The 27,722-nt window shown below is 36.9% G+C and overlaps 1 protein-coding gene across 4 annotated transcripts in view; it reads left to right on the top strand.

The window, feature by feature from the left end:
• The window catches only part of LRP1B (LDL receptor related protein 1B), a 626,536-nt gene extending 599,445 nt beyond the window's left edge, over positions 1–27,091 (top strand). For 2 of the 4 annotated variants that reach the window (XM_039700493.1, XM_039700511.1), the window contains 8 exons: positions 802–963; positions 5,026–5,200; positions 5,819–5,923; positions 16,835–16,911; positions 18,986–19,076; positions 21,353–21,497; positions 22,508–22,606; positions 24,995–27,090. In XM_039700493.1, the coding sequence (XP_039556427.1) occupies positions 802–963; positions 5,026–5,200; positions 5,819–5,923; positions 16,835–16,911; positions 18,986–19,076; positions 21,353–21,497; positions 22,508–22,606; positions 24,995–25,135 (995 nt within the window). In that variant the 3' untranslated portion in view covers positions 25,136–27,090. Of the gene's footprint in view, positions 1–801; positions 964–5,025; positions 5,201–5,818; positions 5,924–7,887; positions 8,002–16,834; positions 16,912–18,985; positions 19,077–21,352; positions 21,498–22,507; positions 22,607–24,512; positions 24,563–24,994 lie in introns of all 4 variants that reach the window. The other 2 variants (XM_039700520.1, XM_039700501.1) reach the window with 2 other exon arrangements.
• Positions 27,092–27,722: the final 631 nt, after the last annotated feature.

The raw sequence follows: 27,722 nt of genomic DNA, 5'->3' as shown, positions 1-27,722 counted from the left end.
TAAATCCTTTAGACATGAGATTTAGATAAGGAAAAAAATGGGAAAACTACAATAGAGAAGAATCATAGGGGGAAAATGCATTGGGTTTTAAAGCCTATTTTAAAATCCTTTGAAAAGAAGCTGTAGACTAGGAGTTCATTGTGTGCAAATGTTCATCCCCAAGTGTTAGCTGCTTTTCAGACATTGAATATTGGTGTTACAGGCATCTTTGGTCTGATGCCAGACAGCAATTTTTGTGTAACAGTCTTCATTATCTGAGAGGGGTGGCACAACAAACAGGCACAGATACTTGTGGTTTATTAAAAATTGTTCTGTAAAGTATAGCTATTACTGCATTACTAAATATTTGTTTTCATGTGATTATATCTCAGGGTTTGTAGATTTGAGAATAATATAGTGCACTCTCCAGAGATACCAATGGTGATCGCACAGTTTTCCTCTGCAACAGGAGGAACCCAGGATGGCAGCATGACTTGAAGATTTCAGTCATATCTTGAATTCCTGCTTAAGACCACGTTTGAAATGATTGTATATTTTTAAATAATGACTTATTTTCTCATAAAGGAGTCGATTTTACATGCAGAAGCATAAAAATGTACAGATGCAGTTTTTGAGTTTCCATAATTCTATTTAGTTTTTCAAAAGTTCTACATTAGAGCAATGCTTGCAAAGCCACGTTCCAGTTGGGCTGGAACATTGAAACCTCCTACTCTTGCAATAAACCTGTGTTGCGAAATTGCTGATTATTACTTCAATTTGTATTTATTTTTATCATAAAATAGCTTTCCCTGTTTTGGACAGGCCGGCCGACCTGCAGCTGCGCTCTGGGTTTTACGGGGCCGCGCTGCAACCAGACCGTGTGCGAGCGCTTCTGCCAGAACGGGGGCACCTGCAGTGTCACTGCTGGCAACCAGCCCTTCTGCGCCTGCCTGCCCGAGTACACAGGAGACAGGTGCCAGTACTGTAAGTAATCTCCACAAATTATTCCATCTGGGGTTGTAGGAAAAGCTCCACGCAATGGAAGGTTAAAGCCCGCGTGGGTGATTTTTTTTTTTTTTTTACGGTGTTGTTAAATTTGGCCTTGGATTATTCGTGCAGCTGAGGCAATGTCATCTGGTGTATTCAGGTGATCTTTGAGCAGAGTTCTCCCCTTCTACATGGCTGAAGAAAGAGCTTTTTTAGGAATGATTTATTATTTTTTTCATGAATAAGCCATAGAGTGGAGCGGTACAAGACAGATGACTTTGTCAGTAGCCATGAGATAATTGTGTTAAAATCTTCTACTACAACTTGTCATGTGTTTTGTTATGCTGGTAATGAATTGACACAGTTGGTTAAAGAACCTTCTGGTGTCCCTAATCTTTGCAGACAAAAAAGTCTTTTAAATTGGTCCTTTCCCTTTGTTTTCTGTTTCTAACCCCAGCAAGCAACACTTTGAGGATAGCTTAGAGTTTCACAATGCTATATTCCTTCAGCTTACTTAAAGATCACCCTGAATATGATTTCTGCCCCATCCTGATGTTAGAATTGTAAAGGATTTCTGAATGTTACTCTTGTTTAAATCTCAGGTCTTAGGTTCTATCTTTTGTGTCTGCATTTCTCCCCGTTTTTTTATTCCACTGACCCATCAGTCCCTTCTCATTGAGATAGTTTTCTGAAGGTTTCCATGCCCTTAGAAAGGCTCTACTCACTTTCTACAACTTCCTCTAATTTTTCACTTCTTTAACAGAAGAATAAGAAAAGTAGATTATCAACCAATAAGCATTTTGCTCTTACTTCATTTATATTACTTTTCTTGCCATGCTTTTGTTTTCTTTCACCATTATCTCTTTTCAGTAACCCAAGACATTTGAACAAAATCTTGAATTTCTTCATTTGGTCACTCATTTAAAAATGAGTTTGTCTTCCCTATGTCTTTTCAAAAATGATGACTCACAAGCAACCTTCCTTAAGTTAGAACCAATTATTTTACTGAGATATGAATGATGTTTTTTAATAATCTCCTTTTTTCTGCTCCTGCCTTTATTTGACTGTAACATTCTAAAGGCAAGGACTGTCATAGCCTAGTAAGACTGTCATAGTGCTTATCATAGAACATTAAATGTGAAAGCCATCATCTCTTATATACCTTCAGTGAATTTGTTGAAGAAGGCTTGATTTAAGAAAAAAAGGGATGGGAAATTAGCTGTTATAAAGGACTGGTTTAGAATTATCTACAATATAAAAAAGCATTTAGTTTTAGAGAAAGGTCTGTCAGACAAGGAAAGGGATAGTGTGTATCTTAAATGGGATTTGTACTGAAGTAAACTGAATATATTTCCAGTTGGGAGACTATGAAATAAATTGAAACCTTTGAATGGAAAACCAGCAGTAATTGTGATTCTCTCCCCCTTGGTATTAAACAAACTGCATGAATCCACAAATAAGTATCTGCAAACACAATTGGGTATTTGAAAATAGTATAGCACATAAATCATGCACAGACAGACACACAGATTAAGGAAAAATATTTACTTGAGGCTTACCCAAAACCAAACAAATTGTTTCTAGTTGAATGCTTCTGCAAACATCCTTTTTTTTTTTTTTTTTTTTTTTTAAGAGAATTAATTTAAATGTAAATTCAGGAATTTAGGGGTACTTTTTAAACAGTGCTTATTATCAGATTTGGCTTGTCTGAGAAATTGCCACAATACAGAGACTCGAAGACGTTATAAAATACAAAATAAAATTAAGCTTTTGCTGATTTAAAACTTAAGTCTTTTGGGGGAAAAAAAGGTATCACAATCTTTTAGAGTATTTTTTGCTGCCCAATAAGTTTTGTGATATTATACCAGTCTACAGTTAATAATGTGTATATGGAGCCATATCTGGGTTTTCTTTTGCTTTATTCACACATGTGGATGATCTTTTGCTTTATTAATTACCTTCACTTTGTATGCCAGTTGGAATACTTTAATATGGCATTATTACAAAGACTGGTTGCCTCCCAGATATCTTTTTCAGTCTGTCCTTGCTGTGATTGAAGGTAGTTCATATGCAAAGGATGACACGTGAATGTGTGCAGGTATTTTACTCCTGCTCCGAAGCTTAAAATATTATTAGTAGGGTTTTATGGCAGGGAGAAGACATTTGCTTGCAGTATTACCAGCTTGCAAAGACCTCATTTTCCCCACACTTATCGTCTCCAATTACCCAATGCAGAGTTTCTCCTGTGATTAGTTCACATAAGGACTAATAACCTAAATGAGCGCTCCGTGTCAAGGCACTGGCATGGCTGAAATAAATTTAAGTGACTGAATTTGCATAGAATTCTACTAACACTGTGCATGTTATTAAATACACATAAATCTGATGCATTTGAATGTAGCTCCCTGTTTTAAATTCCAGAAAAAGACGCACAGAGTAGCTAAAGTTCATTTCTTGTATCATTTAAGGCCCAAACTACCTAAAAAATAGGAAACATTTGCAGTTGCAATCATTCAAAGTGGATGCGGTGATCCCACAAGCTGTGACTTTTTCTGCAACTGAAATCCCTTTTTTTTGAGAAAAAAGAAATCATTTTGTGTCATTTCAACCCAAATGTAGCATAAACATTTTAGATACTGCAGATGACTATAGATGTTTGTGCCTGAAATCAATCCTAAAAACTAATAATTGTTTTGACATATGACATTCCTACTCCTACGCATTTGTGTTTTTCAGTTTTGGATTTTTTTAAAATCATAATGTACACGCAAACATATGCCCCTTGCACTGCTCTTACATAAAATCACTCTCAGTACTAGCTTTCAAACTGCGGTAGTTTTTGTTCCAAAAACAGGCCCCCTGCTGCAAATTGCCATTCCATACCTGGAAACGGGGGAACAAGAAACAATCAACAACTTCATTTAGCATTTTTTAAGCCGCTCTTGTTGCTAATTCCTTAAGCAGCTGAGCCTACATCCTGCACAGACAGTGGAGACATAAAATGAATATTCAAACAGAAATAACTCCTCCAACAGCCCTGATCTGTCCCTCAGCAAAACTCTTCCAGCAGTACTCACTTCTTGGAGAGGAGGAAAAACAGCACAGAGTAACATTGGCAAAATGTGTTTCTGACTTTGAGATACCCCCACAGGTGATGCCCAGAGAAGCTGTGGCTGCCCCATCCCTGGAGGTGTTCAGGGCCAGCTTGGATGAGGTTTGGAGCAGCCTGGGATAGTGGAAGGTGTCCCTGCCCATTAAGGAGCATAAATGATTACTTTAAAGCAAAAAAACAAACCGTGAAATAAAGTTGTAACTACCACGTAAATAAAAATTAACCAAAATGTTAAGATACCAGTATATCGTAGCCCTTGGAAGCCTCTTCAGTTAGGCAATTTGCTTTTTTAAAAGGGATGAAAACTGAGACAGTTACTGGTGATTCTGAAGAGTCAAAGAATACACTCCTTGAAATCTCAATCCTATTGGCATTTAAACAGTTAAATACCATAATGGGGTCTTGCACAGTCTGTGAAGCTTATGCATGTTTGTAGTACTTTGTAGAACTTATGGATTATGTCTTTATATATTATTATTAGAACTTCATAAAATTTTAATATGTGGATAAATGAAAATAAAACTTAATTATTTCAAAATATCGTTTCAATTTCAGTTTAGCATAATGCTGTTAATGGTAATGTGAATGTATCAGAAGATTTTTATTCAGCCAACGTCCCATTAAATACGTTAACATTGCTCTGCTTTCTCATCAGGAGTCTTTATGTTATATGGAATGATGCTATAAATGGTTAGACAACTAGAAAGGAAAAAAAAAAAACCCTCTTATGAGTTTATACTTCCATTTCACTTCCCAAGATTACATTGTTAATATATTATATATCTCTTTATGGGGTATTCTCGATTCCTGTGGTTGCCAGTGAGTCACTAGCTTCAGTTTCCATTTTGTTTTTATTACAGTACCTGTTAAAACATGAAAGAAATGTATTATTTAATTCTATAATGCTCCTTAACGTCTTTCAGTAATTAGGTCAGGTGTTGTTTCAGATGTTTGCCACCACTACTGCGTGAACTCCGAGTCGTGCACGATTTCCGACGACGGCCGCGTGGAATGCGTCTGCCCTGCGCGCTTCGAGGGCCCCAAGTGCGAGGTGGACAAGTGCACCCGGTGCCACGGGGGACACTGCATCACAAACAAGGGCAGCAGTGACGTAGTGTGCAAGTGAGTGCGTGTGGGGGAGAGGTTTTGCTCCAAATCCTACGTTTAACAGCAGTTTGCTGTGTTGTTCTTTACACGTCTCGCGCCGTAGCTTGTCCCTGGAGTGGTCATGTCACATCAGTGCCTCTGTGTGGCTCCTGCTCATACCAAACCCATGGCTCCTGGCTTTCAAAACCAACTCATGGAGCACTCCTCGCTGGAGGAAACAGAATGTAGCAGGGGACTGAATGGTTTTTCACTTGGAAACATTGAAATTAATCAAGTTAGCAATGGAGTTCTTCTATACTGTTGAAATGTCTTCACTGTTCTTCACTGTTGAAAATTCTGCATTATCTGTGACAGTGATAGAGACATAATAAATAGTGTTGGAGGCATAGGTAACATGTGCTGCTCTATTACTGAGTGTTTTGTATTATAATAGTTTATTTTCATTAAAAGAAAGATAAAATATATTTTGTGCAAAAATCTCATTGTCTGTGCTAGCTTTTCAAACCAGAAACCTAGAATTCTTTCAATCAGTAGATCTTATAATAATATATTTAAAAACTGAATTTACAATTAAATGCTCCGAGTTACTGAAATACTGATTACACTTTGCTTTTCTTTTTTTAACCATGGCAGTTGCACCAATGGAAAAATTGCCTCCACCTGTCAGCTGTGTGATGGCTACTGCTACAATGGTGGCACCTGTCAGCTGGACCCAGAGACAAACATACCTGTCTGTCTGTGAGTATCCTGCATCCTGCAGATCACTAAAATGCCTGTGTGACAACAAATATTAAAATTATTGTGCATGTGTCTGCATTTTTGGTCTCTCTAGGATGAATAATGTGATGGTTGCAGTTTCAGCTTACAGTATTTTTTTTCTAGCTATTTGTGTAACCTCATACTTTGCATACCTTTTTGCAAAATGTGTGTTGAATTTTAGAACTAAGGGCTCTATTGTGAATACATATAGATACAAAGATATATCTTTGGAGACTTATAGTAATTTTAGATCTGTTCAGGCATTTTTTTCTGGAATGGAAACTCAAGATTGCCTGTCCTGTTTCTCAGAGGTGGATTAAGTCTTTTTTCCTACAGAGATGGTCAGATTTGAAGGCAAAACCCTTCTCCTGGTAGCTAGAGAATGGGAAAAATCATGTCAGTGTTATTTCCCTTAAGGAGATAGATATGCTCATGTATTTCATATTTCTGCCCTAACCTTCCCACTGCCCAGAGTATTGTGGCTGTTCTGGGGTGAGGCTGTGCTCCCTCCTGTGTCATGGTCAAGAGAGTGATTCAGGGTGCTTTTATTAAGCTCAGACATAAAATGCAAAAGAAATATGTGTTTTGGGGCTTAGAAGTGAAATACTGTTGCAAGCAGAAAAGCCTACATTCTACTCCTTTCTTGAGAGCTATGGTGTATCTTCTTTTTCAGATGCTTAATACAAAATACTGTAGTCACTGTAGCAAGAAATTAATTTCTTTCCTGCTCTGCGTTACTCTGAGCTACCTAGTCACACTCTTTTTATTATTATTATTATTTTTAAATTTATTTTCTTAAAATATTCATTTCACAATGATCTCCTGCTTCTCCAAACAACCTGGAGCTCAGAGCATCCTCCAGGCTGGAGGAGAGAGGTGTTGGAAGACAGAATTGGACATGAATGTCTCATTCCCTGGGTGACATGAGCAAATTGTTGCCCAAAGGAATCTGTCACCACAATTTTGTAAATAAAGATACAGTCATTCCTTCATTTTGTTGATGCAGGTGATCTTGAAAGAGAGTTTTATTTGGACTCTCAAAGGAGTTTCATAAATGCCTAGATCTCATTAGTCTGACCAGTGGAAGAGGCATGCCAAGGGTTCCTCCCTGTGAGACCTGAAGCACTTCTGCTTGAGAAAAAGGACACACAATTGTAGTGGCACTACCATTGAAAAATTGTCAATGTATGTTTGCAGGTTTGGGGCTGAAGACAATGAAATTTAGTTTTGCATGGTAGCCCTTATTAATTTGGAAATACTTTAGGTGTTTATTTATCTCTGTTGTTATTATTTTTACCTGTTTTTACCATTTTGCCTGTTTTTTGTGCCTCCTTAAATGTTTTTAGTTGAGGACTAGAGACTGATAAATCCTGAGAAAAGGAGAGTATCATAGCTATGATATGTAAGGCCCAAATATGCTGACTAAGCCTGGTAATTCATTTGCTTAAACACCTAGAATGGCTATTTGGGAAGCTTGTGACTTTTCATTATTTTTTCTTATAAAACTCTCATATTCTTTCTCAATTCACATGGAACACCATAGCATCTCAAGGAAAAAAAAAAAAGGTTTTGTGCTGTAATTTGTGTGTGGATTTGCAAGACACAAATGCTGGCAATACCAAGAAAATGGTGATGACCATTTTTAAAGCCATTGCAATCTGGATCAATCGATAGAAATGTACATCTGACAACAATACTCTGAGATCCCTTCAGGCAGCATAGGATCATTGTTTTAAAAACTGTTTGATCATCACTCATGAGCAAACTTTTCAGTGTTGTCAGATGGACCTTCCAGGAAAAGAAAATATTGATTTTGTCTTCTGTGGGTGTGTGCCCGTGTGTGTGTGTGTGCGTGTCTTGCCGTCGTTGTCTGTAACGCGTTTAAAATCTGTCCAGCACAAGGCAGAATATTTATGTAGGTCTATTTTACTGAAATTCTGCAGATGCTCTGTGGGGTTTAAAAGTCAGCGCTGTGACCAGAAAGTGAACCCTTGTGATTACTACTGTCAGAATGAGGGAATTTGCACTTTAACCACGTTTAATGAACCGAGATGCAAGTAGGTTTAACCTTCCACTTAATGCTGCACATTCTGTGACATCATTCCAGGCCACAGTTCATTGGTTCAAGTCATGCACATTCACATACATTTCACAATATATACTTAATCTGGGGGACCATTTCTATAATACACACTTACCCTTTGAGAGTTGCACTGATGAGTATATTTAAAAATACATTTGGAGTGTGTGTATCATCAGAGGAAGAAATAAAAGGCTTTATTTTACTAAATAAATTGGAAGAAAACTGAAAATGCCACTTGGCCTCTATTGCTCATGTTTTGAGATATTTTACAAAGTTAATCCTACATAGCATAAAGTTTAGTCAACAATGATATTGCACATGTTCTGAAGTCTGACTTCTTTCCCTGTTCAGATAAGAAATAGGAACAGAACAGGTATTTAGGTGCTACTTCAGGAATTTACCTTGTATTTATAAGTCTTGTTGTTAATTTTATAGAAATAATGTTGTACAACAGAAACTGTTAAACAAAATTATATGAGCTACATCATAATGTTGATTTCTGTGGTAAAAAAAGAAAATTACATTTGTATTCTCTACTTTTCTAAAGGATTTTAGGTCTGTTTCTTAAAGAGAAAATTTTACTCTTCATCAGGAAAAGAAACAACCTTAGCCTTTGAAAATCCCGTAAGGCATATGTACAGAGAGATACAAAATATCTGTCAGATGAACAAGCTTCATTCAGTGGTTGTGATGCAAAAGTCAGTAGTGAAATCATGAGCCAAAGACCCAGACTTGGGAGAAAATGTGAAATTTACACAGATTTTGACTTGTCTCAGTGAATGGTTTATGGAAACACAGAATGCTGTGGGGATGTGATGTGGGTGTCTGGTGAGTAGCAAAGGCAGTGACTGTTTAGGGTGAATAATTAATTTTTTTTTTTTTAACATGGTCTCAGTTGCTTTTTGTTCTCATGCAATGAAACTCCCTGTCTTGAGGTACCATGAATCTGTTGGAAATAAGATTAGTGTCCTAACTACCACTTCTGAGAGCTGGAAGAGCGTGGGGTGGTCAGCAGTGTGTGGGACAGGGGTGCTCAGAACTTTTTGCATCCCCATGTATCATACTTGTGTTTTCAGAATCATGCAGCCCTAAGAACATACTGCTGCCTATAAAGTCACATATTGGATGTACCTTTCCTGCTTTTTCTCTCCAATGCTCCATGAGCCATTTGTCCACAGGTCAATGTTTTTCTAAAGCAGTCTCTAATTGGGGAGTGGGTGATTTTTAGAAGAAATAGGAGATGCCTGGGTTTATTGTCATTCAGCAGGAGCTCTGCTCTCTCTCACAGTCAGCATCAGTTGAGAATGCAAACTTTACACATAATCATGCCCTTATTATCATTCAGTAAAGACAACAGAGAATAAGACTTAGCTGTTCCAAAGGGCAATCCTAAAGCCATAATTATAGAGCAACTCTAAGCCTGTAAGAACAGACTCTCCTTTCAACAGCTTTCTGCTAGCACACTTTTTTATTTTATCTTCCTGTCTCAAGGTGTCTTTTTAATGTTGAATGCACTAAATGACCTGAATATCAGTTGCACTCTGGAAGGAGGAGTTGTGGTTTTCACCTAACCATTTCAGGAATGAATTAAGGCCTTGCTGTGGCTTCATATAAGCCACTAAAACAAAAGAAGGTTTTATGAAGGCTATTGCCAGTTTCAGTGAAAGCTCTGTCATGGTTTCGAATATGCAGAATATGCTGTGATTTCTCTTTGGACTTCTGTACAATCTAGATTATTAATTCTTCACATTATTTTTAGATATATGATTATTATTATTCCCCCTTCCCCCCATTATTGTTCTTGCGCAGTTACAAAGGTTGTGAGAGAATTTCAGAATGTTAAAATTTGGGGTAATGACCTTTTCTGGAAAATGTTCCACTTAGGGTGTCTTAAAGTAGCATAATCTTATGTATAGTTACTGTCATTTTAGTATTCCCATTCTACATTTTCAAGGATCTCTTTAGTACTCAATAATGGGTGGGGTCTGTGTGTGATGTGCATAACAGGAGAGGCATGCCTGAATTGCCCCAGTAAATTCACAAACCAGTTGAAAAAAAGAATGATCAGGAGATCAGATTCATATGGGAAATAATCAAGAAAATTTTTTTCTGTGTATTTCACAAACTGTTCATTCCATCTGTTCTATCAATCTGTCTTTTAATTAATACCTTTATTTATGTCTCTGTTTCCTTCTCACTAATTACCCACCTGTATATTCATTCCTGCAAGAGAAGCAGGGTTTAGAGAGAGATTACACCTTGTATGTTACCAGTGAAGAGAACTGGAAAGAATTAAAACTTTCAAGTACTCAAGAGTGGCTCTGGTTGTTGAATGGGCCGGGCTTTCATTACAGAATCTTTAGCACAGAATATTTCTCTCTCTCAGCTTTGTTTCTTTTATGCCTTCACCATATCTATAAGTTGCTAGAACTCCATCTTTTTTTTTATTACTATTGGTATTTGCACCTGTACATGGATGTGTTCTGTTATTATTATCTGAGAATAAATGTGATCAAATCATAATCCCCTTACACAACCCCCTTAGGCATTCTAGAAATATAAAAACCAGAAGACAAAGCACAGCATTACATTAGTTGCCTGTGGCTGGATGTGCTAACTGTTCAGAGGGATCCAAGTGTGTGTTGTATTTCAATCTTAGAGCAAACATCAGTTCCTCTGTAATGAATAACGAGTCATCCTGGAGTGTTAATGAGAAGGCACAGACCATGCAGGAGCTTGGAAGAAAGGCTAAGTTTGGTAACAGAGGAAACTGAAAAGCGAAGGGTGGAGAAGAAATAAATAACTTCATTTCTTAATGGAGAATTTTGGTCAAATAACAGGTTGAGGATCATGAAAAACTGGGGAGAGAACAAGTTGTGGAATTACACAAAACTGATAAAAAAGTTTGAACCTGGAAGTGCAGACATGGATAAATTAGGGAAAGTAGCTCCTGCAGGAGTGAAAAAAGCAGGAGAGCTATTCTTACAGAATCCTAGGATGGTTTTGGTTGGAAGGGACCTTAAAGCTCATCTTGTTCCAACGCACCTTCCACTAGTGCAGGCTGCTCAGAGCCCCACCCAGCCTGGCCTGGACATTTCCAGGGATGAGGCAGCCACAGCTTCTCTGGGAAGCCTGGTCCAGTGTTGCCAAGTTGTTCTTGCCAGCTTTATATCCAGGAGGCTGGAGAGAGGCACTGTGTGAGGGGAGAGTGGGGGTGAGCACTCTGTGTGTGTGTTTAGGTCCCAGAACTCAGAAATAAAAGAGTGCATTCCTCTTTATGGAGGAGCTACCCTGCAGCTCAATTGCCTGTGATGCTGTGCCTTCCTCCTGACATTCCTTTCCTGTTGAAAAATCCTCCAATATGAACAGTTTTTATTTAAGTGCCAATGCACCTGTACAGGTACTACATTTACACACAGGTTTATAATAAATAAACTCACCACTAAACCAAAGCTCTGCTCAAAAAAAGGTTCAGGTACTTCCATGGTCCAGTTGTGGACAAGAAAGGGACCACAGCCTGCAGTCCCTGACTGGCATTTTCTGGAGGCTGAGTAGAAAAAGCCTCTGTGGTATAGAACAGTCACAGGACTGAAAAGCCTGACTAAGAGAAGGCCCTGGTAACCCTGAGAGGCAACACAAACCAGGAAATTTTATCAAGTATCCTGCAATAAATGCTTTCCATGTGATTTCCTGGGGTATATTTAATGAGCTCCCCAATTGCAATTACAAGAGGAATGTCACAGCATTCTGCCAGTCCTTTGAGAGCTTTCTTTTTCAACTAAAAATATCTTTGTTATAAATATCTTGAAACTGAATATAATCCGCAGGTTATACCTTTGTATGATAAAAGATCTTTTATCCACTTTGTACCACGAACTAGTAGTAGTTCAAGAACCAAAACAGGTGTTTGAAGAGTGGTTGTCAGAGGAGGAAATGTTAAGATCTTGGAAAAGAGGAATATGTATCTTTTTCATGGAGCATTTACTAACTAGGCTGTAATGCAGATATCCTTTGTCCATGAGTTTAAAATTGTTTAGATAAAACTTGTATAATATTTGCTGCTGTGTACCACTGCTTGGGAAAAACATGCTTGGGTTTTTATCTGCCTACTTACCCAGTCTTTTCTCATCTTTTCGTTTTAGTTTTACCATTTCAATCTCTTTTCCTTTTGTTTTATTGTTCAGTGTAATTTCAGCTGCAGTAGTAGTCACCTGGACATGCTTTTATATATTTTTCTGTTATTATTTTTAGTATTTGTATAGCTTCTGTACTGTACACATATTGCATGGTGGTTAATAACTCTCAGTTTCTTTTTCTTACCTTGGGATGAGTGAGGCTGAGTTTCACATGGAAATTCCTTTCAGTGAGCTTCATGCAGCTGTGAATAATGATTTGTGCATAGTAATCTCATGCCCAAATTAAAATTAATTTTTAGAGTTGCTTCTTTTTTTTTTTTCCATGTATATTTTGACTAAATTTTAGGGGTTTTTTGGTGCTCCTGAAAAGAAATTTTTTTATTGTTTTGCCTGCATTTGAATGATGTCATTGTCCTATTCTGAATGTATTGGATTGCAAGGTAATTTGTATTTCATTTTCAGGTAACAAGTATAATAATATATATATTAGCTTCTATATTATTTTCCTTTTATGATGTTGAGGGATGCTCATTAGAAAAAAACTAATGTGGAAAAAGGGAATTTTTATTTCTCTCTTTCAATGCAGTTTAATGTAGACAGTAAATAACTGTAATCCAGATGTTCTCTTGTCTTGCAGTTTGAAGATAATAAGACAAGTTCCAGTGAAATTTTAATGTTAAGTGTTCTTAAAATAGTGAGGCTAGATACTTTCATTAGGATATTTTAGTATATATTGTTATGTCATGACCAAAGGGAAAAGTTAAAAAAAATACTTTGTATAATGAAGACATATCATTTATACCTAAGAAACTTTTTCAGTTCCCCTTCCACCTCTGTTTTGTAAGGACTCTTCCACAGTATCTGTTACACCTCTAAAGTAATCTTTCAGTGTTGTCATTTTTGGATCTGCACTGGTATATTGAGTTGGAAAACAGTTATCTACAGAAGCACTTTTAACTGCATGTTACGCCTTCTCATTATATTTTTATGACAATGCCTGTGGCACAAAGAGGGAGAAAAAAGGAGAAACAATTTTTTTTTTAAATTGCACACTGCCACCAAATTAGCTCTTTTTTTACTATTTTTTTATTAATTCAGTCATTTTTTAGTCAAATGGTCAAGTACCTGTATAAGGGAGTTTAGAGAGTTTGATCACACTGACTTGTAGGGCTTATACAGAAGTAGAAGAGAGAGACATTTTCTGTCAGGAACAGACTCTGTTCAACAACATGATCAGAAATGTAAATATCTTCATTCTAAACATTCCTCACTCCAAGTGCAACACCTTCATAACCTCAGTTGAAAGTTTTTTAAAACTTCTCTCTTTGCAGTGCTATTTTCTCAAAATAGATAATTCCAATGGCACAGGAATTCAGCACCTCAGGAGGCACTTCCCAAGCACGCATCTCTTTATAAATGTGGAATTAAATGGTTACAGAGACAGCTGTAGCAGTTTTATTAATGACCTTGGCAGCAGAACGTGTGCAACCTTTATTTATTACATTGACTCTCAGTCTTCATGTGGGCATCCCCTGTGGCACTGCTGCTCTTTGATCTTTCCCTGGTTCTGCCGGGAACTGGAGATTTGCACCTGAGATGTTCTCTGCAGCACCTTGCACCACGCAGCTGACTCCAGCCTGTCCTTCACTGTCAGCTTCCCCATCTGTTTCCATCTGTATTTGTCTGGGGCTGACTCAAATCAGGCATTTCCACTGTTTTTTCTCCTGAGTTTGTGATGATGGGAACGTCTTTGATGAAACAAAGCAGCTTTATGTGCTTCTGCTTTGTCAATTGCTTTTTGTTTGCTCGTACTGCAAATGTCCTGTCTGACCATCCAGCCCCTGAAAATGGCACAGAACAGCTCCTGATACCAAAGAGTTTGGAAAAGGACAAACCATTGCCCATCAAGCTCATCCAGGAGCCAGTTCCCATGCTAGGAACTGAGCAGTCTGAACTTAAATGTCCTGACACCAGAAAATGCTGTTATTAAGAGCAATTTCTCTCTGCAGAGAATTAAAACTGGGGAAGATCTGCTCATTTCCCATGTTTCTGCATGAACAGTTGTCCATGTCCCAATCCCACCATTATTTATGTGCCTGCTCATGGCTGATTTGCTGTGTCAAATTCCCTTGCAGAAAACATCCCTTTTCCCTGGGGTTTATTCCTTTTCCTCCTGTGTCTGCCCAAGACAAGCCTTAAGCACCTTGCTAGACCATCAAAGGGCAGTCATTTCACCTCAAAGTGCAGAAGGAAATGACTGCCATCCTTCCAGCTTCAGCCTCTTTAAAGTTTACTGGAGAAAGCAAGCATTTGGAAAAAATTAAAATATAGTGGCAACTAACAATGTTTTTATGAGGCTTCTATCAAGTGCCTCAGGTGTTTCAATATTGCTGATTTTTTGCAGTTAGAATGACAAGATAGGTAAAGAACTTTTAATATGTTTGTCTTATTTTTTCCTCTGTTTACTGCATATTTAGCTTTAGGATTTTTTTCTTCACCAGCTGTTGTGATATCATGTCTGCTGAAAGGTTTTGAAGAATGTAATTGTACATTATACAATTTTCTCATGAGCTGGTACTTGAATGCTTCATGGTGATCCTTTTGCTAGTCTCACTGCCTTATCTACTTCTGTGACAGATTTATCATAATGATTTTATATGCAGTGGAAGCATTTGAAACATTTAACATAAGAATTTAGTTGCAAAATTAGATATGTCTAACTTGAAAATATTTTTTGCCTTCAGTAGTGTAGTATTAAATGCAAATTGCCTGTCATCACAAGTTTTAATTACATGAGCTGAATGCTGAGCAGGAATGATGTAAAATATCAGAAAGAAATAGAAAGACTTTGTTTCATGTTTGTCATGTGCCAACAGCTTGGAGCTGAATAGAATATTCTAAGTGTAAAGATGTATAGTGTTTCTCTACAAGAATTGAGACACTTATTTTGCAGCTGTATGTTGAAAATTGATATTTTTAAAAAGCAAATTCCTTGAACAGTTCTTAGTAAGGTAAGCTGTCAGTGCAAGCATTTTTATCTTACATAATTGCTAAAAAGTAATCTGGAAAGAAAAAGGAACAGATGCATCTTTTGAAAGATTAAAGTTGTGTTCCCTGTGACTTGCAATGTGCTGAAGTGATGGTAAGCAGGTGGAAAAGTCAGTTGGGTTCAGTTATAAAATATATCATTGTGAAGCATGTGTGTAATTAGGAATTGGGGGTTCTTTGCAGTGAGGAAACCTAACTATATTTATTTAAGTAAACAAACTTATTTCAGTAAACATGAAGAACTTCTAAATTATAATGCAATTTAGCTAGTGTGTGGCAATATATGAATCAACTAGCAATAATAATCAATATCTTTAAAAAATCAATAATGCTTCTAAAGACCCTCTGTGCCTTCGCTCTGTAGAGCTTAAGCACTTTCATAGTGTATCCCACTAAAAATTAAAATAACTTTCCTAAAGAAGTTCAAGATTAATATGAAACCCAGTAAAGAGATTTATCTGAATGTCAGGTTGTGCTGGAGTAGGTTTAGGAGCAAGGAGAGAGAAGAGCCAGTCTTCTGCAGTGATCTGCAAAGACAGAAGAGAGCCCAAAGCATCACCAGCACAGCTGCCTGGGGCTCCTCTCTGAGAATGGCATTGGTTTTGTCTAGAATATTTGGTGTCTTTCCAAAATTTCTTTTATTATAGAACAGTATCAGTTGTTAAGCATAACCAGCTCTAAACTTGGCAATTTATTAAATCCTTAGGAAGGCATCAGATAGCAGTAGTTCTTGGAACTGTATGAGGGCAACGCTCTATTGCACCTCCCTAAAGATAACTGATGTTGAAATTCATAAATAATTCAAAAATACTTAGAAAAAAACATGATTCATTGCACAATATGCAAGAGAGACAGATGAAAAGTGACTACTTCCTGCTGTTTCCACAAGGAGAGTTTGAGGGTCTGTAGTAAACTTAATCATATTTACAGCAGGTTGAATAAGCAATTGAATTTAATTCAGGTATTTGTTTCCCTTTTTGATGGATTTGCTGAGTCTGCTTCCATGGACTCCTTGTGTTTCCTTGTGTGCATGGAGAGTGTTCTGAATCCCAACTGAGGAACTATTTGCATATTGATATTCACACAAGGAAATTATAGCAGAATAGCTGTGCATAATCCAGGCACCTGGCTCCTGGAACACATATTCTGAATATAAATGGTATTTAGGGCTTTCTGAGGCCAGGAGATGCTCCTGTCCCTGTAGGACAACTCTTTATTCTTTGACTCTCCGGCCTGCTTACACACACACATGTGGATATATTTCTGCAAATAAATATCTGGCTATAAAGTTCAACATTTCAAAAGTTAAAATGCTAATATACCTTTGATTAAATTTGTTTTGTTATTTGAGAGATTAGAAAAGAACTCTGGAATTAAGGTTGCAGTGATAATAACAGGAATCAAACACACAAAGGTGTAGGTTTAAACTAAATCCCTACTCTGAATGTTGTCAGTGCTGTGTCAGGGTCCAGCTGACTCCTTCCATGAGGATTCATGTTGGTTTTGTAGAAGCACTTCTGTCGTTCATGTAGCTCTTGAGAAGATGCTGGTGGTCTCTTTCATGGGTTGCTGGGTTAATAGCTGACATTTATTAACTTTCCCATCGTAATTGGATCCTTTCAGATGTTCAGCCAACTGGTCAGGCACACAGTGTGAGAGGCCAGCTCCCAAAAGCAGCAAGTCTGACAACATCAGCACCAGTAAGTACTTCCAGCCACTGCTGTCACTTGGCAAATTTGGGTCACTTTAGAAATATAAGCCTTGTGCTATCTTAAAATGTGAGTTTATGTCATGAAAAATGCTCATTACCGGTATCTTTTTCTTTAAAAAAACCAAAATGTAGATATTTCTAGACTTTTAGGTTGCCATTTTATGTTGCACGAGGCAGTTCTTAGGCCTTGCACTCCCTGCTCCAAGGACTACCTGCACTTTTTTTTAAGAAAAGAATATCCAGTGACAAGCATTTGGCCATATCAGCCCTGTGCAGGGAACTAATGGGAGACCTCTGACCATTTAAATCCTACTGAAAGCATCAAAAATAGAGCTGTAAGTGGTGCACAACTTTTGTATTGGCCATCTGCAGAGGGGTGAGTTTTACCTACTGCGAAAATCATCCTGAAAGTAAGAATAGCTCCTGCTGAATGTTTTTTAACACCTCTGAAAGCATAAAAGGATGGCATTGCTGCAGTGTTGGCAGCTGAAAGTGGCCAAGGCTGCCTGCAGAGTGCTGAGTGTGCTGCTGGTGCCCTGCTGTACCTGCCCTGGTCACATTTAGCCCAAGTGGAGCAGCACAATGAGCTGCCTGCTATTCAGGTCAGCTTGGTGGTTGGATGAAACTTTCCCAGCCGTCCACACGAGAGAGAGAACAAGCTGGAAATAGGCAAAAAAAGCGGGCAGAACATGGGGCACTGCGTCGTTGTGAGGGAATAACAGCTGCAGTTTGGGGAAGGGGCTTCTCCCAGACCCCAGGCTGCACCGTGGCCACCAAATGGTAACTCATGCCTGCTGGGATGTTTTTCAGGGATTTTTTCCTCAATGTTTATATGCCAAGACAAAATTAACTTTTTTTTTTTTTCTTTTGGCACCTAAGTAGACCTTAACACACTTATTTATCAAATGTTTTCTTAAAAGAGCCTTGTTGTAATATCCTTTACACGCTGAATCTTTATAAGCTGAAGTGAATTCAGGATGCTTCCAGTTTTTATTCAGTACTTTATTTCATGTCTCTGACAACCTGACTTGGCTTTCAGGCAGAAAGCCTTCAGGCAGAATTCAAAGCAGTTTTCAATTCTTTATTTAGACTTAATGTAGAGCAGACACTGCCAGCAGCTTATTTTTTTAATAAATCAATAAATGTTGTCAGTGAAACAACCAGCAATATTTTTGTTTTGCGCCAGTTAAGGATTGTGATATTAAAGAAAATACATGCCACTCCACACTGGCTTTATGCTGGATTCCTGCTTTTATAAGTCCTGTATTTATAACATGAAATTATTTGTTGCATGTATTTCTTTACGAGCAGATACTTAAAGCAAGGCTCAGAAATAAGGGTACAGTTACTGACCTTATTTTTGCAGATAGTCTCATTTCAGTGAAATTATCTGCCAAAATAATGTGAAGCCATTTTGTTCTTCCCTGCTCCTCCTCTCCTTTAACATTGCTGTCTGATCTGTGCACTGTTTTTCTGCTGCATTAAGCATTATTGTAGTTTTTGTGATTGCTTATATCAACATAACAAAATTGTTGGCTCTCGAGTACAATGCAGTAAAATGCAGCAAAATGCAGGAATGCACCAACTATCTACAAATGAAGATTACTGGCTGCTTTTTATTTTCCCACAAGTAAAGATAATAGGTACCTAAAAATACTAATTAATTCTTCAACCAGAGCTAGGCCTACTGGATATTTTAAATTAATAATTGCATGACCTATAAACTGTTCAAGATCCTGGCTGTGCTGCTCCAGTCCAAATAGTTCAGCAATTCCAGATTTTCATGGATTGTTGCTGCAAATGAGGGCAGGGAATTAATCCAAATTATACTGGTATCCAAAAAGAGAAAACTGCTGATTTGTTTATTAAAGTACTTGTGTGTACACTATTAACTGTAATGAAGTTGGGTTTTTTATTGATCAGCATTAAAATCTCAAACTGATGAGTGAAGCTCATTGCATGAAATTTCATTGTTGGTGTGGGAAATTATTCTCTTTTAATTGATTTAATTGTTTTACAGCTGTGAAGCCATGATTATTCAATGATATTTCCTTCTGTTTTAGGAAGCATAGCAATCATTGTTCCTCTTGTTCTACTGGTGACTTTGATCACTACTCTTGTAATTGGACTATTTCTTTGCAAAAGAAAACGAAGGTAAGTTATTTTATGTTCACTTATGTAGTAAAAAAAAAAATAAATCTTTAAAGTATTTGCACCTTTCTGATATACAAAAAATCACTTTATGTGAGAAACAAAAATGCAACAAATGACCCATGACTTGTTTCTGGAGGCAGCAAATCAGTTACATTTTGGTTCTTGCTGGAACAACCATATCTGTTATTGATACTCGAGTTCCTTGAGCAGTAGTTAAAAAAATTGTAGTTCTTACCCACTTTGCTCAATCCTGACAAGGCTGTATAAGTGTTAATACTTAACTTTATCCAGACACTTAGAGAACTTAACAGAATTAATGTATTTCATTGAAGCCACATTCTAAAATTTTAAGTATTGTTTACATCTTCAAGTTATATTGAAGACGTAAATACTCAAAATATTTACTGTAGAGTCCCAAACCTTTTCCTCATTACTGTATTCCTTTAGTATCTTGCACAGGAAGAAAAATTCCAGCACTGAGTAGGGAATACTTTGTTCTCTTGAATTTACCTGCCTTAGAGCTGATAATGAGCTTGAGTTCAACTTTCTGACTTTGGGCATTTCTTCCAAGGCCTTTTTTGGTGGCCAGGAGAGGCAGGAGTGTTTCTGCTGTATGAGACACCTGAGAGAGCTGCTACCCTTCACATGTTCAAAGAACATCACACTGATGGTGATGCAGATTTACAAGGGGAGATTCCTGGTAATAAGGACATGGCCCACTAGGGAAGGCGGAGCAGGAATCGGAGAGCAAACCATTTACTTCAGGCCTGTAGCTGTCCTGCTTGCTGGCCTTGAGCAGCTGTCTTCCTTCCTCCTGGGGCTTGTTACCCCACATCTGAAACCAAGATAATGTCTCTTTGTTAAGCCCTTTAAAAATAAGTGATGAAGCTGCTGTTTCTGCAAGTGTGGCCATTTATGAGGCTATTTCAGTGCTCCTGGCTGAAAGAATCTTTTAAGTTACTATGATCTGGCATCACATGCAACGTCTCTCTCCCCTGCCAACTCTGGTGTAAACTAGTGAGCATCAATTTTTAAAACCTTTTTTGTAAAGCCAATAAGATAAATACATTTCCTGACCATACTCTTAGTAGTGCTGACCCTGCCAGACTCCATGGATGTCATTATGTGCTGCTGCACCTAAAATGCCAAGTTTAGTGATAGCCAAATCCTGAAACCAGTTGCTGCTCTGTAAATTATTTAGGTTACTGAGAATCACTTGTTAAATAATAGATTTTTCAGTGGAGAAATAGAACTAGCCTCAATAAAGGGCTTTCTTCTTAAAATTATATTTGAAAATGTATTTTAGAGCTATTTTACCTCTTCAGAGAAGACTGTCAAGTATTAAACCAGGTATATTGTTCAGCACTTGCATGCTACTGTTAAGTGCCTATTTTAGGAAATATTTTTTCAATGACATTTCTGAAAAATACAGATCATTTAGTATATTGGATTTCAGATACTGACTGCATCTTACTCAGCCAACAAGAGGACTCAACTGTTATCATCCTGACTGTGACCTCCCTATTATTCCCTTGTAATTCTAGAGAACATATTGCACTGGGAAAAAATTACCCTCTTGAGGTTATTTCAATTGCTCGGGCTGAAATCACCTCCTTAGCTAAAAGAAATGAATTCAGCAACAGAAACAATTCAACTCAATCACTTATCTTTACTGATACCTAATTCAAGGTTAAAAATAAGGCTCTGTCTTTTATTAAAGCTTGAAAGAAAATTCAAGTTGAACTTCAGTGTTCCAATCACCACTGGCAGGGAATGCAAACTGGAATGAGGAGAAGTTCATACATTTTTAATGCATTGTGATGGAAACATTTGCTTGTCCTCAGTTTACAGCTGACTTTGGGCAACTGGTTTGAAACAAAAGTGAAATGAATGAGCAAGAGGACATGACTCATATTCTCTTTGCCTTCATTCCTGCAGGGAATTGGCAATAACTTTACAAGGCTTTCCTTGGAAGTGAGGGAAATCTGGAAATAATTGGAGGAAGTCAGGGTTGTAGACAGCGAGTTAGCACTTTGTATGGATTCATACCACTACAGTCAAACGGAGAAAAACAATCAAATTCTGCTTCCAGCTTCTGTAAGATCTATACGTAGACTCAGATTGCTACTTTGCTTGGAAAATGGAAGGATTTTATGATTGTCTCTGCAGGAAATGCTTTTTCATCCTGTTGATCTTAGAGATTAAAGAGAAACAAAATACCCAACAGCTTGCTTGAAAGTTCACTATCTTCTTTTTTGTATGTTTCTGCATTACAGGACAAAAACTATCAGAAGACAACCCATGATAAATGGAGGAATCAATGTAGAAATTGGCAATCCATCATATAACATGTATGAGGTGGGCCATGACCACAGTGAAGGTGGTCTTTTAGCCTCAGATTTTACTCTAAATGCAGAAAAGGTAATTTCTTTTCTCTTTCTGGTGGCAAAGCCATTTTATCTCTTGCAAAGGTTTTGTCTTTAAATGTAACGAATAGAAATGTAGAACAATGACATTTAGATTTAGTTAATGAATATAAAACCAAGTTAGATTTCATTAGAATAAATGTCATGTATATATTAACAGCTGTTTTGTAGTCTGATGCTGCCTGATGGTCATTTTTCCTAGTGCCTGTATTTTATCAAAATAGAGTTAGAAATTAACTACAATATGATTGGGGTTTTTTGTCAAGGAAGACGTGTCTATGAGCTGGCAAACCACAACCTAGTGGCAAATATTTAAAACTGGAAACACATTATTGTCCTGTCTGAAGCACAAAAGAGTGCATGCATGCATAGGAAACTAACTTACTTCACGTGTGAAAACCTGCCAAAGCGCGAGGAACTGGGATTCCTGACGGGGCAGACAGATTAAATGTTTGCACAAAGCTAGCAAGTATTATCATTTCCTTGTGAGAGATGCTGTCAGTCCTGCAGCAGCACTCCAGTGATTGAAGTGCCTGAGTGATGTGCCGCGGGATGAGCGGGGTAATGCGGCGGCATCGCTCCCGGAGCTCCGTAATCAGACACACACCAAAGGGCAGCCATCGCTCCGTGGCGTTCATGACAAAGCAATAACGGGATTACTGATAGCTCTAGGAATGTCACCACTGCATCACACAGGCAGTGTGCTCAGTGCAGGAGGTAAGCTGAAAATGGAGTTACTCACTGGAGGCAGAGTGGCTGAGCCAATGCTTATTGTGGAGTCTGGCCCTAATCCTTAGTGGGAAATGGTCGGAAAATGCTGAATTTTATTAACATATTGAATGTAAAAATTTTTTGTGCTGAGGATTGCCTGGAAGGAGGTTTTTATAAATGTAGATCACTCTAAAATAATGTTTTCAGTTGGTGCACTGTTTATTTAACAGTGTTGATAAGTACACATGGAAAATGCTCTATTAGCACAGAAACTGAAATTTTCTGTTTATACAGGCCAGATACATAGGGGGAGGGTCCACTGCATTCAAGCTGCCCCACACAGCTCCATCAATCTACTTAAACTCTGACTTGAAAGGACCACTATCAACAGGGGTGAGAAATGATGATCCAAGTCCATTCCATTCCACCACAGCCCCTTTCTAAAGAAAGTTTGTCTGTCATTTTTGAATAGAGGCATTTTCTGTTTGTTTTTAATTTTGTTTTTCTTCTTTTACTGAAATGAAGAATGACAGTAAATAATACATTTTCTATTTGAAATAAAGGGTGCCCCTCTGCATACAAAATTTCATCTGTACCCATCATCTTAACATGATATAAAACTGCAAATGTCTTTGCAAAAGAATAAAAAAAACAGTAAGCAATATCATGCTTTGCCACAACATTATATAAGTTTAGCATGGCCTTCACAGCCATGTATCCTGATATATTCGCAATCTGTCTGTAATTACAGACATTTAGTGAAGTTTATCACTGAAAGATGGTCCCAAATAATGGAAACAAGTGGTTTTATTTTAGAAGAATTTGATGCACATAAAAAATTAACAATTTCCTTCAGTATTTGCAAAGCACGTTTTAATTGCTCAGATTTCAATGGATTTGTATCATAAAAGAACTTCTCAAATATTGAATTTTTTACTTCAACTTAGTAGGAGGTTTGCAAACATTAAGATTTAAGATACAAAAAGGACATCAATATGACATTCATTTCCATGTGCCTCAGTATATATCCATTTTTTGTGCCATTCACGTTCTTGCATGATTGTAATATGTTGTATTTGGAAATGTAATAATTGTTATGGGGTGTGTTTTTTCTGATGGAGCACAGAACCATGGATGATAAAAGCCAGAATATTCACTCATCTTTAACTTTTTCTCTTAAATTCTGGTCACTCCAGCTTCTTTCTGAACCTCACTTTGCTGCCTTGTGTAATCAGTACCACTCAAAGGGGTATCATGAGGCAGACCCTACTATTAGATATAATTTAATAACCCAATAAGGCACTGCATAGATGCAAAAGATCTCTCTTCTGTTGCGGTTATCATCCTTAATAATGGTTGTCAATGAAGTAAAAAAGTCCTGACAATTGCAAGAGACCTAAATTTCTGATTATAATCATGACCACAAAAGTAAAGGTCGATGGGGACAGACAGACAGATAGAACTGAGAGTAGCGTGTTTTTATGATTATTATTTTTGCTTTTTTTTTCTGTTTTTTAATTAAATAGATGTGGCTCAACTTGTTCTGCCTCCATTCCAGGAAAGTCTGGACCATGAGGAATCACTTTTTCATCTGTAATAGATGGAATGGGCAGCTTTTAACTCACTAACTGAGCAGCTGCTGTAGCTGTCCAGCCTGGGGAATATCTGAATCCTGGGCTCAGAAACAGAATTAAGCAACAAGGAAAGGAAGAACTAAGACTTAAAGTCATTTTTCATTCCTTGTTTCCCAGGGTGTACTCAGGATATTTTCAAGTCAGGCAAACCTCCTCAGTTCTGGTTTGGCCAATTCAAAGTTTAGCCACTTCAAATTACACCAAACAAATTAATTTCTCTTTTTTAGAGCTTCTTGATGTTACGCTCAGTATCTGTGCAAGCAGAGCAGTGCTGATAAATTAGTTATAAAAAGAGGAGGATTTTGATCACAAGGTGCCCTTTCATGTTATCATGGGTAAAAGCTGAACTCTAATTGGATAGCAAAGTTTTTCAAGAGGCAATAAAGGTACAAAGTATGAAGGAAGTAGTGGAGACTCAGGGGATTTCTCACACAATGAAGTGCTTTGAGGCATTAAAAATGGCCTTGTCCTATGCTGAAATGCCACTCTTTTCAACAGATGTTTTTTCATTACAGTCCAAACCACCAAAATTGCTGAGAAAAGATTTCTCAATTTGTAACTGCTATGATATATTAACAGTTATGCTGGTTTGTTATTAAAGTTTAATTTACATGACGAAAGTCTTGAATTTTTTGGTCAAATCATGTTGTGTATTTGGGCCACAGAATTCGAAAACATGGTCAGCTATTGATGGGATGCTGATGTCTTAGAACAGGTAATATATGGAAACTGTTGGCTGCAGTTTTCTACTGTTAAATTTGTCACATGGTCTCACAGTGCACCTTCTCTATAAACTCCTTCATATCTATTCTGAAATCTTCCAGTGTAATAAGGTGGACAAGTCAACCTCAGAGACATTTTTTCAAGGTTTTTAATTTAATTTTTGTCAATGTTTTTATGGTTTTAATATCATAATATGCTGCATGTCATGTCATTGGTTACTTTAATAGCATGTCCCATCATGAATTTAATTTTCAACTAAATAATTAACTCATCATCAGGTTTGCAGACGTCCAGGTATCTATTAAATATGTCCTGTTGTATTTTATGTGTACTTGTTCTTGCTTTAACAAAGCCATTTCCATTTCCATAAATGCTAATTTTGATTCTGTCTGACTGGTCTAATGTGTGCTTAATTTCTCTGCAGCCAACAAATTACGCCAATCCAGTATATGCAAAGTTATACGTGGATGGACAAAACTGTCGAAACTCCTTAGCAAGTGTTGATGAAAGAAGAGAACTTCTTCCAAAGAAAATAGATATTGGGATAAGGGAGACTGTGGCATAATCTGCTGTTACCTTTTATACTCTGTATAAATGTATAAAAATATAAGGATTACTTTTCTATGTACCAACAGTATTATAATTGTTTTGGCATCAGCATTACCTCTGTTTTTTGTTTGGTTGATTGTTTTCTGGGTTTTTCTTTTGCTGATGACTTTTGACTGACCATTTGTAAGGTATTTTTATGAAAAAGAAACTGCACTACGGTACAATTTACAACAATGCTGCTGAAATAACACACCTTTAAATTTGTTAAAATGGCAAACAACATATTCGTTTGTAGCGTGAAAATGAGCAATCTATTTTCTATGAACTTTTTTGGTTCTACTTAATCGATGAAGATGGTATCTGCACTTTTTCATTATGTAGTCTGGAAGCTGTAGTACAGTGTGTAATTTTGTTTATTTTAAATGGTGAAAGAATGATTGAATGGTCTACTCTCTTCTTTGTGCCCATTAGAACTTCTCTTCAGATCCTGATGAAGCTAGATAACTTTTCACAAACAAACATAACTTTGCTTTTGAATTAGCTTTAGGTTGCCAAGAAGTAAACAAGACTATAGAAGTGAAACATCTAATGATCTGCATGAACACAATGATTATGTTTCAGAAATTCAGTGACTGTACATGATATACTAAACATATATACCATGTAAACAAGCTTTGTATTTATTAAAACCTTATAGAACATAGTAACAATATATCTTGGAAGCTGAAACCTTACTTGCTGTGGGACAAAGCATACAAACTCCAACAGTCCTGTAGGACAGTAGCCACCCTAGAGCACAAGAGGGCATTGCCTACACATGCTTTACATGTTTATTCACTTAATCACACGCAGTTCTTATGGATTAATAACTCCCCAGCTCACACAGAGCAGTAGGGAAAAAGCCAGACCCCAAACCTTAAGCACACTCAGATGATCACAGCATTCGGTTTTGACAATCATAAATAAAACCCCTCACACCTCTTTAGTGATATTAAAGGATTCAGAACACGGCAGTTTCTTTAATTTAAGATAAACTGTGGTATTGTGGAGGTAAAAGCTGCGTATTAGTGTGACCTTAGCAAAGCCTAAGTTTCAGTAGTCTGGGTTCAATATCAAAGTCCAAGTATCAAAAGTGAAAAGCATCAGTATCAGTTTCCAGCACTTCTCTGACCTGGCCTGTTTTCTGTTGTTGCTAAGACGCAAAATTTGACTCACTTTTTTTAATTTTGATGGAAATAAAGAATACAATTACTTTCAGGTTTGAACTGAATCAAAATATTTTATACATAACTTTAAAGGCACAAAAGACGTATTCACACATATGTTGTGGAGGACTCTTCCTTCCTCTGCTAGACATGACTGACTTTTAGCTATCATAATATATTAACCTAACAGATTAAATATGTTTGTGGTTGCTCTTTATTCCCTTTGTACAAGCATTACAAAAATAACTGCTGTTTTATAAGAGATTTTTGTTGTACTATTGTGCATGCATACTACCTATTTCTAAACTTTGCCATATTGGGGCCTTTATAAAACTCTTGATTTATGTAATACTAGTGCAATTTTGCTTGAACAATGTTATGCATATCATAAACTTTTTCAGGTTCTTGTTTAAGTACATTTTTTTAAATTGAACAGTATTTTTCATTTTGGTTATAATAGTCATTTTGCCTATGTTTCTACAATGAAGTGTTAAATACTTTATAAAAAAAATTGTTGACTGATTTATTTAAATGAAAATCTACATACTTAATTCAGTGTGTTGACTAATTTTTAAATTTAACTTATAAAATGAAAGCTAAAGAAAGAGCAAATTGAAGCAAAAAAAATATTACTTTGTACAAATGGCTAAATCCATTTTCTTAATGAGAATTTTTGCTTTTTATACAAATTCTATTTGAATGTTTTTGCAGCTCTGCACGTGTTTGGATGACTTAGGTGTATAGCTGTATATTAATGTCAATAGAATTTTAAAGCTATTATTTTTTCTATAAAAATACTGTATTAAATAGTTTCATACCACACAGCTATGATTCCACAGGTTCTGCCTTTGTTCTGCTGACATCATCAGAGATGGATCAGGCCCTCTTTTATTTATTTTTTTTCCACAAAATTGTAGTTGTTATGAGGTGTAAGTAGTTGGAAATTTCAGAAACTTTGCTATGAATTTTCTGGAAGAGAATCTCTTATCTTCAAAACTCAGGTAGATGTAAATTTTATCTGGTGGGTATAGAAGTAACATGAGTTAAAGCATGAATTCTTACACAGGCCTAAGGAATTTTACTTATTGTGATGTCTCAGTTTCCCTTCACTGATACATTTTATTTACTTTACACCTGCTTGAGAGTTATTCACTTTATAAATAATATTTTTATTTCCTTATAAATACACAGTTGATGTTAGTGGAGCTATTAAATATTTGATATTAGATCAGAATGTGGTCATAAGTATGTAGGCAGAATTTTGATGGAGATACTGAGCTCTACCACTGCCATACTTAATAACATTTAAATTGCACTAGGTGTAAAAATCCACAATGGGTTTTTGGTTTTTTGTTTTTTTGCTTTACCAAAGTTCTCCACAGGAACTCTCTCCACAAT

Source organism: Passer montanus, unplaced genomic scaffold, assembly GCF_014805655.1.
Source record: "Passer montanus isolate IOZ18808 unplaced genomic scaffold, ASM1480565v1 scaffold1, whole genome shotgun sequence".
NCBI classification, from domain to species: domain Eukaryota; kingdom Metazoa; phylum Chordata; class Aves; order Passeriformes; family Passeridae; genus Passer; species Passer montanus.
The sequence above is the reverse complement of the archived record's forward strand: the minus strand, read 5'-3'. Positions and strand labels throughout refer to the sequence as shown.